The 12500-nt window shown below is 46.1% G+C and overlaps 1 protein-coding gene across 2 annotated transcripts in view; it reads left to right on the forward strand.

The window, feature by feature from the left end:
* The window catches only part of anks6 (ankyrin repeat and sterile alpha motif domain containing 6), a 44129-nt gene that overhangs the window by 25333 nt on the left and 6296 nt on the right, over positions 1–12500 (forward strand). The window contains exons 12-16 of one of the 2 annotated variants that reach the window (XM_079806100.1): positions 6331–6514; positions 6606–6673; positions 7581–7697; positions 10327–10423; positions 11068–11184. In XM_079806100.1, the coding sequence (XP_079662226.1) occupies positions 6331–6514; positions 6606–6673; positions 7581–7697; positions 10327–10423; positions 11068–11126 (525 nt within the window). In that variant the 3' untranslated portion in view covers positions 11127–11184. The remainder of the gene's footprint in view (positions 1–6330; positions 6515–6605; positions 6674–7580; positions 7698–10326; positions 10424–11067; positions 11185–12500) is intronic. The other variant, XM_079806101.1, reaches the window with a different exon arrangement.

The following is a 12500-nucleotide window of genomic DNA, read 5'->3' on the forward strand; positions in this document are numbered from 1 at the left end:
GTCAGGCTCAGTCTGGCTCAGTCAGCATCAGTCAGCATCAGTCAGACTCAGTCAGGCTCAGTCTGGCTCAGTCAGCATCAGTCTGGCTCAGTCATCATCAGTCAGGCTCAGTCATCATCAGTCAGGCTCAGTCATCATCAGTCTGGCTCAGTCAGGCTCAGTCTGGCTCAGTCAGACTCAGTCAGGCTCAGTCAGGCTCAGTCTGGCTCAGTCAGCATCAGTCTGGCTCAGTCAGCATCAGTCAGACTCAGTCAGGCTCAGTCTGGCTCAGTCAGCATCAGTCTGGCTCAGTCAGCATCAGTCAGACTCAGTCATCATCAGTCTGGCTCAGTCAGGCTCAGTCTGGCTCAGTCAGCATCAGTCTGGCTCAGTCAGCATCAGTCAGACTCAGTCTGGCTCAGTCATCATCAGTCTGGCTCAGTCAGCATCAGTCAGGCTCAGTCAGGCTCAGTCTGGCTCAGTCAGCATCAGTCTGGCTCAGTCTGGCTCAGTCATCATCAGTCAGGCTCAGTCATCATCAGTCAGGCTCAGTCATCATCAGTCTGGCTCAGTCAGGCTCAGTCTGGCTCAGTCAGACTCAGTCAGGCTCAGTCTGGCTCAGTCAGCATCAGTCTGGCTCAGTCAGCATCAGTCAGACTCAGTCATCATCAGTCAGACTCAGTCATCATCAGTCTGGCTCAGTCAGGCTCAGTCTGGCTCAGTCAGCATCAGTCTGGCTCAGTCAGCATCAGTCAGACTCAGTCTGGCTCAGTCATCATCAGTCTGGCTCAGTCAGCATCAGTCAGGCTCAGTCAGGCTCAGTCTGGCTCAGTCTAGCTCAGTCTGGCTCAGTCAGCATCAGTCTGGCTCAGTCTGGCTCAGTCAGGCTCAGTCATCATCAGTCAGGCTCAGTCATCATCAGTCTGGCTCAGTCAGGCTCAGTCTGGCTCAGTCAGACTCAGTCAGGCTCAGTCAGGCTCAGTCTGGCTCAGTCAGCATCAGTCTGGCTCAGTCAGCATCAGTCAGACTCAGTCTGGCTCAGTCATCATCAGTCTGGCTCAGTCAGCATCAGTCAGACTCAGTCTGGCTCAGTCATCATCAGTCTGGCTCAGTCAGCATCAGTCAGGCTCAGTCTGGCTCAGTCAGCATCAGTCTGGCTCAGTCAGCATCAGTCAGACTCAGTCTGGCTCAGTCATCATCAGTCTGGCTCAGTCAGCATCAGTCAGACTCAGTCAGGCTCAGTCTGGCTCAGTCAGCATCAGTCAGACTCAGTCAGGCTCAGTCTGGCTCAGTCAGCATCAGTCAGGCTCAGTCATCATCAGTCAGACTCAGTCATCATCAGTCTGGCTCAGTCAGCATCAGTCTGGCTCAGTCAGCATCAGTCTGGCTCAGTCAGCATCAGTCAGACTCAGTCAGGCTCAGTCATCATCAGTCAGGCTCAGTCAGCATCAGTCTGGCTCAGTCTGGCTCAGTCAGCATCAGTCTGGCTCAGTCAGCCTCAGTCTGGCTCAGTCAGCATCAGTCTGGCTCAGTCAGCATCAGTCAGGCTCAGTCATCATCAGTCTGGCTCAGTCAGCATCAGTCAGACTCAGTCAGGCTCAGTCATCATCAGTCAGGCTCAGTCATCATCAGTCAGGCTCAGTCATCATCAGTCTGGCTCAGTCAGGCTCAGTCTGGCTCAGTCAGCATCAGTAAGACTCAGTCAGGCTCAGTCTGGCTCAGTCAGCATCAGTCTGGCTCAGTCAGCATCAGTCAGACTCAGTCAGGCTCAGTCATCATCAGTCTGGCTCAGTCAGGCTCAGTCTGGCTCAGTCAGACTCAGTCAGGCTCAGTCAGGCTCAGTCTGGCTCAGTCAGCATCAGTCTGGCTCAGTCAGCATCAGTCTGGCTCAGTCAGCATCAGTCAGACTCAGTCTGGCTCAGTCATCATCAGTCTGGCTCAGTCAGGCTCAGTCTGGCTCAGTCAGCATCAGTCAGACTCAGTCAGCATCAGTCATCATCAGTCTGGCTCAGTCAGGCTCAGTCTAGCTCAGTCAGCATCAGTCAGACTCAGTCTGGCTCAGTCATCATCAGTCTGGCTCAGTCAGCATCAGTCAGACTCAGTCAGGCTCAGGGTTAGGGTTAGGGTTAGGGTTAGGGTTAGGGGGGGGGGGGGGGGGTTTGCAGACAGCCTATCAGTAATCAGTTGTAGGATCACATGAAGTTCAGTGATTTCCAAGTATTTTTTTAAACACTAATCAATTGATGGCAAAATAGAAGGTGGCAGATGCAGTGCGCAACCAAAAGTTAAAATTCAGAAGAGCAGATGTGGATAAGTCTGAAAAAGTGCGATGACACGAAAGTGCACACAGAAAGCTGCCTCTCAGACGCCAGACCACAAGAACTGAAGTTTAGTCTATTGAAAACTAAAATCTTATTATAATCAATTAAAACTAAACTAAAACTAAAACAATTCAGATGCCTACAATGTTATAGTTTATATATAAGTTATATATAAAACTAAATCCAAATTTGCGGTCAAAATTAACATTGGTATGAAATATGGTTGGTCAAATGATTTTTATAGATTTACCCGGCAAGTTGCCATAGACTTGTGGATACAGCGCTAACGCATAGGTAACGTTCGACAATGATGTTAGTTAGCATGGAAAAGCGTAGTTGGGCTAATAATGTTAACTGAAGTCCTTTCAGAAATATCCATCCATCCATCATCTTCCTCTTATCCGGGGCCGGGTCGCGGGGGCAACAGTCTAGGCAGAGACGCCCAGACTTCTCTCTCTCTAGCCACTTCCTCCAGCTCTTCCGGGGGAACCCCGAGGCGTTCCCAGGCCAGCCGGGAGACATAGTCCCTCCAGCGTGTCCTAGGTCTTCCCCGGGGCCTCCTCCCGGTGGGACGTGCCTGGAACACCTCCCTGGGAAGGCGTCCAGGAGGCATCTGAAATAGATGCCCGAGCCACCTCAGCTGGCTCCTCTCGATGTGGAGGAGCAGCGGCTCTACTCCGAGTTCCTCCCGAGTGACCGAGCTTCTCACCCCATCTCTAAGGGAGCGCCCAGCCACCCTACGGAGAAAGCTTATTTCGGCCGCCTGTATCTGGGATCTTGTCCTTTCGGTCATGACCCAAAGCTCATGACCATAGGTAAGAGTAGGAACGTAGATCGACCGGTAAATCGAGAGCTTTGCCTTACAGCTCAGCTCCTTCTTCACCACGATCGACTGCATTACTGCAGAAGCTGCACTGTTCCGTCTGTCAATCTCCCGTTCCATCCTTCCGTCACTCGTGAACAAGACCCCAAGATACCTAAACTCACCCACTTGAGGCGAGAACTCTCCACCAACCTGAAGTGGGCAATCCACCCTTTTCCGACTGAGAACCATGGCCTCGGACTTGGAGGTGCTGATTCTCATCCCAGCCGTTTCACACTCGGCTGCAAACCGTCCCAGTGCACGCTGAAGGTCCTGGTCTGAGGAGGCCAACACGACAACATCATCCGCAAAAAGCAGCGACGAAATCGTATGGTCCCCAAACCGGACACTCTCCGGCCCTTGGCTGCGCCTAGAAATTCTGTCCATAAAAATTATGAACAGAACCGGTGACAAAGGGCAGCCCTGCCGGAGTCCAACATGCACCGGGAACAGGTCTGATTTACTGCCGGCAATGCAAACCAAGCTCTTGCTCTGGTCGTACAGGGACCGAACAGCCCAAAACAGGGGCCGCGGACCCCATACTCCCAGAGCACCCTCCACAGGATGCCACGAGGAATACAGTCGAATGCCTTCTCCAAATCCACAAAACACATGTGGACTGGTCGGGCAAACTCCCATGAACCCTCCAGCATCCTGGAAAGGGTATAGAGCTGGTCCAGTTTTTGTCTCCACGACTACCCGGGCTGCTGTCCGCTTGGCCTGCCGGTACCGGTCAGCTGCCTCCGGAGTCCCACAAGCCAGCCAGGCCCGATAGGACTCCTTTTTCAGCTTGACAGCATCCCTTACTTCCGGTGTCCACCACCGGGTTCGGGGATTGCCGCCTCGATAGGCACCAGAGACCTTACAGCCACAGCTCCGAGCGGCCGCAGCGACAATGGAGGTGGGGAACATGGTCCACTCTGACTTAATATCTCCAGACTCCCTCGGGATCCGGTCGAAGCTCTGCCGGAGGTGGGAGTTGAAGATCTCTCTGACAGGGGGCTTGGCCAAACGTTCCCAACAGACCCTCACAGTACGTTTGGGTCTGCCGGGTCTGTCCAGCTTCCTCCCCCGCCATCGGATCCAACTCCCCAGCAGGTGGTGATCAGTTGACAGTTCCGCCCCTCTCTTCACCCGAGTGTCCAAGACATATGGCCGTAGGTCTGATGACACGACCACAACGTCGATCATCGACCTCCGGTCTAGGTTGTCCTGGTGCCACGTGCACTGATGGACACCCTTATGCTTGAACATGGTGTTCGTTATGGACAAACCGTGGCTAGCACAGAAATCCAATAACAGAACACCGCTCGGGTTCAGATCAGGGTGGCCGTTCCTCCCAATCACGCCCCTCCAGGTGTCACTGTCACTGCCCACGTGGGCGTTGAAGTCCCCCAGTAGAACGACGGAGTCTCCAGTCGGAGCACTTTCCAGCACCCCTCCCAGAGACTCCAAGAGGGCCGGGTACTCCGCACTGCCATTCGGGCCGTAGGCACACACAACAGTGAGAGACCTATCCCTGACTCAAAGGCGCAGGGAAGCAACCCTCTCGTTCACCGGGGTGAACTCCAACACATGGCGGCTGAGCTGGGGGGCTATAAGCAAACCCACTCCAGCCCTCCGTCTCTCACCATGGGCAACTCCAGAGAGGTAGAGAGTCCAGCCTCTCTCAAGAAGTGTGGTTCCAGAGCCTAAGCTGTGCGTAGAGGTGACACAAGCTCAGGCTCCTTCCCCACCAACGAGGTGACATTCCACGTCCCTAAAGCCAGATTCCGTGTCCAGAGATCAGGTCGCCCGGGGCCTCGCCCTTGACTGTCGCCCGATCCACTATGCACCGGCCCCTTACGCTCCCTCCTGCAGGTGGTGAGCCCACAGGAGGGAGGCCCCACGTCACTCCTTCATACGAGCCCCAACCCCGGGCCTGGCTCCAGGGTGGGGCCCCGGCTGCGCCATGCCGGGCGACGTCTCAGTCCTTGATGTAAATGTCATCATAAAGGATTTGTGAACTGTTCTTAGTCTGGCCCGTCGCCAAGGACCTGTTTGCCTTGGGAGACCCTACCAGGGGCATATAGCCCCAGACAACATAGCTCCCACGATCATTCGGGTACTCAAACCTCTCCATTACGATAAGGTGACAGTTCAAGGAGAGGCTTTCAGAAATATGTTTTTACATAATCCTGTCAAATAAACACAATGAAGAAACCTTTCTTTTCTAGTATGATTTTGACTTTGATAAGAGCTTTGTAACTTTTAAACAAGTATTGTATGCTAGCATGTCAGATGGAGCATCACTGGCGTAAACGTCATGATGGAACAGTGCATACATACAACAATGCAACAATGATAAAATAATGCGTTTACTTTTACTTTTGATACTTGAGTACTTTTAAAAGCAAGTACTTCTGTACTTTTACTTAAGTAAAAATCTATCTTTACAACTTTTACTGTAATGGAGTAATATTTGACCAATAGTATTTTTACTTTTACTTTTACTTTTTACTTTTACTTTTAGGGACCGTCTCTAAAGTTACACACAACATTGGTAACGTTATACACGTTTCAAACTTCGATAGCATTTGAAGAGAATGACAGTCAATAAACTGACTGTAAAGTGTTCTTCTAGGTGTCAGGTATGATGCACACATTTTGATATTTAATAAAATAAACTGTCAAATCATATGGAAATATGGATATGCATTATTTCACTAGGATACTGTTTGGGCTCTTACACAAAATATGCGAGATTTAAATGCATCATTGCTGAACACTGATGAGAATATTGCTTGAGAATATATTTACAGAGATAATATTAGAGATTATATTTACACCAAATTATTATTATTTATGCGTTATGCGTTGCTATTGACGACGGCCATTATAAGGAAGGAAATCCCACAGAATCTAGCTTAAAAAAGTGCAAAGAGCTGCTTGATTTATTTGTTGTTTGTTGATTTTCAAATATAAAACTTGTTGAAATGTCTTCAGTGTGTGCATCTGTTCTTTTTGAACACTTTCATCTCATTTGAACAAAACCGTGATAATATTGATAACCGTGATAATTTGGGTCAATATAATCGTGATGTGAAATGTCCATACCGTTTCATCCCTAGTGTGTGTGTGTGTATGTGTGTGAGACTCTCTGATCCTCCGTGTGTGTGTGTGTTTCAGAAGCTGGAGTTACAGAAGCGTCCTCAGTCAGGGAACTCCTCCACGTCCAAGAGCACGTCGCCCACCCTCACGCCCTCGCCCTCGCCCACGCCGAAGCCGCCCAGCGCCGCAGACTCGCTGTCGTCCACTCAGGCCCGGTCCAAGAGCAGCGGCGGCTCCAGCAGCGGAACCATCACTGACGAGGGTCTGCGCTCCGCCCTCTTTCCCTGATCTGAGTCTGAAAGTGTGTGTTCTCTTGAGTTTGTGTTCACCTGTGATCGTTCTCTCACACACAGACGAGTTATCGGGGATCCTGAGGAAACTCTCCCTGGAGAAATATCAGCCCATCTTTGAGGAGCAGGAGGTGCGTCTGATGACATCATCACTTCAAATATGCTCACACTCCGCTAAAGTCAGCGCGGGGCGTTTAGCATGCGCATCGTAAAGCTGGTGTCAGATAGGAAACGTTTACATCTTTCACACTTGTTTATCAGAAGTGTGTTAAAGCTGAAGCGCTGCCTGCGATCTGATTGGCCGTCTCAGAGACAGAGCCACATCTAAAGCACTTCTGCAGAGCAGCATCACGAATATGAATATTTAGTACGGCTGCGTAAAAAATATCGTTCTCAGTTTCACCAACCGATATGATCGATGCGCCGAGTGAACAGAGCATTATAGCTCCTCACATCCCATAATTCACTATAATCCGTGCTTTACTATATGAAACAAAGTCTCAGATTTCAAATTAGCTCCATTTATTATGAAATACAAAAACATAAATACTGCGGATCATATTGTGTGTGAATAAATCAACAGTCTCTTAAAGGGCCAGTTCACCCATTAATGAGAATCCTGTGGTCATTTCCTCTCCTAATGTCCTCAAACCCGTCAGACGTTCCTTCCTCATATAAAGAGTCTCTGCAGACCATCTGGAATAATCCGCTCAATGATCCGTATGGATCAGTTTCTCTTGATGAACACACATTAATGAAGAGTTTATGATTAAAACCAGAGCAAATATCATCATCGGGTGTGAATGTGACTCATGGTTGAGTTTATCAACACATCAGAGATTTGATCTCGTTTTAATCATAAAATCACTTTCTCAAGATCTCTCATCTTTAACTTTAAGATATTTTTGGTAAAATGAATGTAAAAGTGATGAAGATAAAACTCATTTATTCTAGACATGTTCTTTAATTCTTGAATGTGCCTTCATAAGCCTGTATTGTGTGTCCGTTGTGTGATTATTATGGGCTGTGATGGTGCAGGTGGACATGGAGGCGTTTCTGACCCTGACGGACGGAGATCTGAAGGAGCTGGGCATTAAAACCGACGGGCCGAGGCAGCAGATCCTGGCGGCCATTTCAGAGCTGAACGCTGGGAAGGTGAGCTCCTGCTGTTAGGGTTAGGGGAAGTTAGGGTTAGGGTAAGTTAGGGTTAGGGTAGGTTAGGGTTAGGGTAAGTTAGGGTTAGGGTAAGTTAGGGTAGGTTAGGGTTAGAGCAGCGCTGCACAAACTGACCACCGGGGGCGCGAGAGAATGCTTGTAAAGGCACATAAAAAAATGTCTCTTTTTAATTTTTATGTATTTAACTTAGGTAAACTTCACGTGTCAGATTATTATTGATAATCAAAAAATCACATTACAAGCTGTAGTAAATGACTCATATTCTCATTTCATTTACAAGCGTGTCTGCATCACCCGCACTTTTCATATTAGGCGCTGAGTGATCATTCATTCATTCATTCATTTTTTCCGCTTACTACATTCATCAAAATGGACACCTGGTTAAAAACTGGTTATTAGGTTTATGTATACCCCAGCCACCTGGTGTCATCATTGGAGGCAAGGAAAGCACCTTACACTTGAGCGGCACGTATGAGGCGTGTGTGTGTGTGTGTGTGTTCCTCCCTCAGATCTGCTTCAAGCTCTTGATAAATTTTGGCATTTCTTTGTTTAGAATCCAATATTCCTGTAATTCTATTGTGTTTTATGAGTTTAATAAAGGAGTCTCGTCTTCTGTCCAAACACACCATCATCTGTAAAGAATGATCCACTCTTATGTACGCAGGTTATGGTGACGCATTGCCACCAAGCCTGTAGCACTCCTCTCAGAAACTGAAGCCTCTGCGCCTCCATCGCCCCCCAGTGGCCGGTCCCAGTATAGCTCATAAACCCCGCCTCTCCATGTATTAGAATGGACACGAGACACACTAAACAATTCAATTACACTTCAAATAATTGTTTCCTAAAGATGGTTTCTGTCATTTTAGGCAGTTTAATTCAATTGAACTTTTTTGACCACCAGCCACTGTGACTTTTTACCAGCCACTTTGTTTCCCCCTCGACATTAAGCCTGTTCACGTGCTTGTCCAAAAAAAATTTTGTGTGTGTTGTAAATATAATTTATTCTGAAGAAATATTCTCAACAGTGTTCCGTCAGCTTTGCCATATTTAAATCTGCATATCTTTGATATTTTTACCTTTTATAAAGGGCTTTTTCCCCATAATCTTATTAAATATAGGCCATGCTTCAGCTTTCAGTTTATATTCTTAAATTTGATCTATAAATTAAATTAGAATAATAAGACACTGTATGACTGTTACCAATCAAATTAAATAATTTACACTGAAAAATTACAACTGCATTAAAAAATGTTAGGAGATTATTTTAAATAGTTTTGAATATACAAATAAGAAAAGTTGGAAAGATTGTTTAAACATGAAAGTAAACCACCAGTAGGTGGCAGCAGGTGACCGTTTTAATGAGTGAGTCATTGAGTCGATTCATTCAAACGATTGATTCATTCATTCAGTAACACTGATGTCTCCTCGAGAGGCTGTGCGAGCGTCAACAGAGCAACATTGTTACCTTCAGTTTATTATACATTATACATTAGGCCATATATTATTATCCACTATTGATCGCCACTTACGCTAAATGAATGCAGAATCATTCTTGCATTTTGTTGATTCTCGAGTTTTTTATTATTGAGGTTTTAATCTGTCTAGTAAAATTCTCTTTCACTTGCCCCTTCAAAAAATCCACTTGTCCCACAAACATTGTTCTTTAAGTTGTAAGAATACACATACAGTGCTGTCAAGTCACTAACGAAATCAATATAAGTAATAATAACTCTTATACATTTAAAAAAAATCTTTTTATTCATTGATGTCTCAGACAGTCAGATGTCACACTGACTCAGATGTTGACGTACCGCTGCTCGTATCTGAACACATCACACGCGGCTGATTTAGTCATGTTCAGGAACGGTTAAACAGAACTAAATTAATAATATTATTACTGGTAAAGTTACCGCGTACCAGACATTTTCTCACCGTTTCCCAACTCCCAACATGCACACGACGCACACACACATACACATACACATACACACACACACACACACACACACACACACACACACACACACACACACACACACAAACATCTGTGCAACTGTCATTGTACTGTAGTCTATGTCAGCGTTGCATTATTATCTCGTCCCATCTCACCAACAGTTTAATACTCGCACATCCTAACGCAGTCAGAGAAGAGCCTCATCTTCTATCCGATCGCATGAGCGTAGTCCCATCCTCTCAAACTGCCCAATGAATCACTCAATTCTCATTGGCTACCTGCCAATGTGGCAGGTAGATTGACAGTGTTACCCGTCAATTGCAAAATCCACCCGCATTTGGCGGGTGTTAATTTCAGGCCCTGGTTATTGCTATTAAACATGTGATGTTTAGCCAGAGTAAGGTAGTGGGGGAGCTTGACTGGGGTCAGACACTAGAAAGGTGTGTGTGCTACAGGTGTGGTCAAAGGTGTGTGTGCTACAGGTGTGGTCAAAGGTGTGTGTGCTACAGGTGTGGTCAAAGGTGTGTGTGCTACAGGTGTGGTCAAAGGTGTGTGTGCTACAGGTGTGGTCAAAGGTGTGTGTGCTACAGGTGTGGTCAAAGGTGTGTGTGCTACAGGTTAGGAACCACTGAGACGAGACTCTTCTCTCGACAGGGCCGAGAACGGCAGATTCTGCAGGAAACCATCCATAACTTCCAGTCCTCATTCGGCAGCAGTGCCAGTAACACTCGACCCGCGGGACGTCCACGCTGTGAGTGACACACACACACACACACACACACACACACACACACACACACACACACACACACACACACACACACACACACACACTCACTCACACTCTCACACACTCACTCACACACACACTCACACTCTCACTCACTCTCACACACACACACACACACACACACACACACACACACACACTCATCAACAGTCTCTTAAAGGGCCAGTTCACCCATTAATGAGAATCCTGTGGTCATTTCCTCTCCTAATGTCCTCAAACCCGTCAGACGTTCCTTCCTCATATAAAGAGTCTCTGCAGACCATCTGGAATAATCCGCTCAATGATCCGTATGGATCAGTTTCTCTTGATGAACACACATTAATGAAGAGTTTATGATTAAAACCAGAGCAAATATCATCATCGGGTGTGAATGTGACTCATGGTTGAGTTTATCAACACATCAGAGATTTGATCTCGTTTTAATCATAAAATCACTTTCTCAAGATCTCTCATCTTTAACTTTAAGATATTTTTGGTAAAATGAATGTAAAAGTGATGAAGATAAAACTCATTTATTCTAGACATGTTCTTTAATTCTTGAATGTGCCTTCATAAGCCTGTATTGTGTGTCCGTTGTGTGATTATTATGGGCTGTGATGGTGCAGGTGGACATGGAGGCGTTTCTGACCCTGACGGACGGAGATCTGAAGGAGCTGGGCATTAAAACCGACGGGCCGAGGCAGCAGATCCTGGCGGCCATTTCAGAGCTGAACGCTGGGAAGGTGAGCTCCTGCTGTTAGGGTTAGGGGAAGTTAGGGTTAGGGTAAGTTAGGGTTAGGGTAGGTTAGGGTTAGGGTAAGTTAGGGTTAGGGTAAGTTAGGGTAGGTTAGGGTTAGAGCAGCGCTGCACAAACTGACCACCGGGGGCGCGAGAGAATGCTTGTAAAGGCACATAAAAAAATGTCTCTTTTTAATTTTTATGTATTTAACTTAGGTAAACTTCACGTGTCAGATTATTATTGATAATCAAAAAATCACATTACAAGCTGTAGTAAATGACTCATATTCTCATTTCATTTACAAGCGTGTCTGCATCACCCGCACTTTTCATATTAGGCGCTGAGTGATCATTCATTCATTCATTCATTTTTTCCGCTTACTACATTCATCAAAATGGACACCTGGTTAAAAACTGGTTATTAGGTTTATGTATACCCCAGCCACCTGGTGTCATCATTGGAGGCAAGGAAAGCACCTTACACTTGAGCGGCACGTATGAGGCGTGTGTGTGTGTGTGTGTGTTCCTCCCTCAGATCTGCTTCAAGCTCTTGATAAATTTTGGCATTTCTTTGTTTAGAATCCAATATTCCTGTAATTCTATTGTGTTTTATGAGTTTAATAAAGGAGTCTCGTCTTCTGTCCAAACACACCATCATCTGTAAAGAATGATCCACTCTTATGTACGCAGGTTATGGTGACGCATTGCCACCAAGCCTGTAGCACTCCTCTCAGAAACTGAAGCCTCTGCGCCTCCATCGCCCCCCAGTGGCCGGTCCCAGTATAGCTCATAAACCCCGCCTCTCCATGTATTAGAATGGACACGAGACACACTAAACAATTCAATTACACTTCAAATAATTGTTTCCTAAAGATGGTTTCTGTCATTTTAGGCAGTTTAATTCAATTGAACTTTTTTGACCACCAGCCACTGTGACTTTTTACCAGCCACTTTGTTTCCCCCTCGACATTAAGCCTGTTCACGTGCTTGTCCAAAAAAAATTTTGTGTGTGTTGTAAATATAATTTATTCTGAAGAAATATTCTCAACAGTGTTCCGTCAGCTTTGCCATATTTAAATCTGCATATCTTTGATATTTTTACCTTTTATAAAGGGCTTTTTCCCCATAATCTTATTAAATATAGGCCATGCTTCAGCTTTCAGTTTATATTCTTAAATTTGATCTATAAATTAAATTAGAATAATAAGACACTGTATGACTGTTACCAATCAAATTAAATAATTTACACTGAAAAATTACAACTGCATTAAAAAATGTTAGGAGATTATTTTAAATAGTTTTGAATATACAAATAAGAAAA

This window comes from Gobio gobio (genome assembly GCF_949357685.1).
Source record: "Gobio gobio genome assembly, chromosome: 23".
Classification (NCBI taxonomy): Eukaryota; Metazoa; Chordata; class Actinopteri; order Cypriniformes; family Gobionidae; genus Gobio; species Gobio gobio.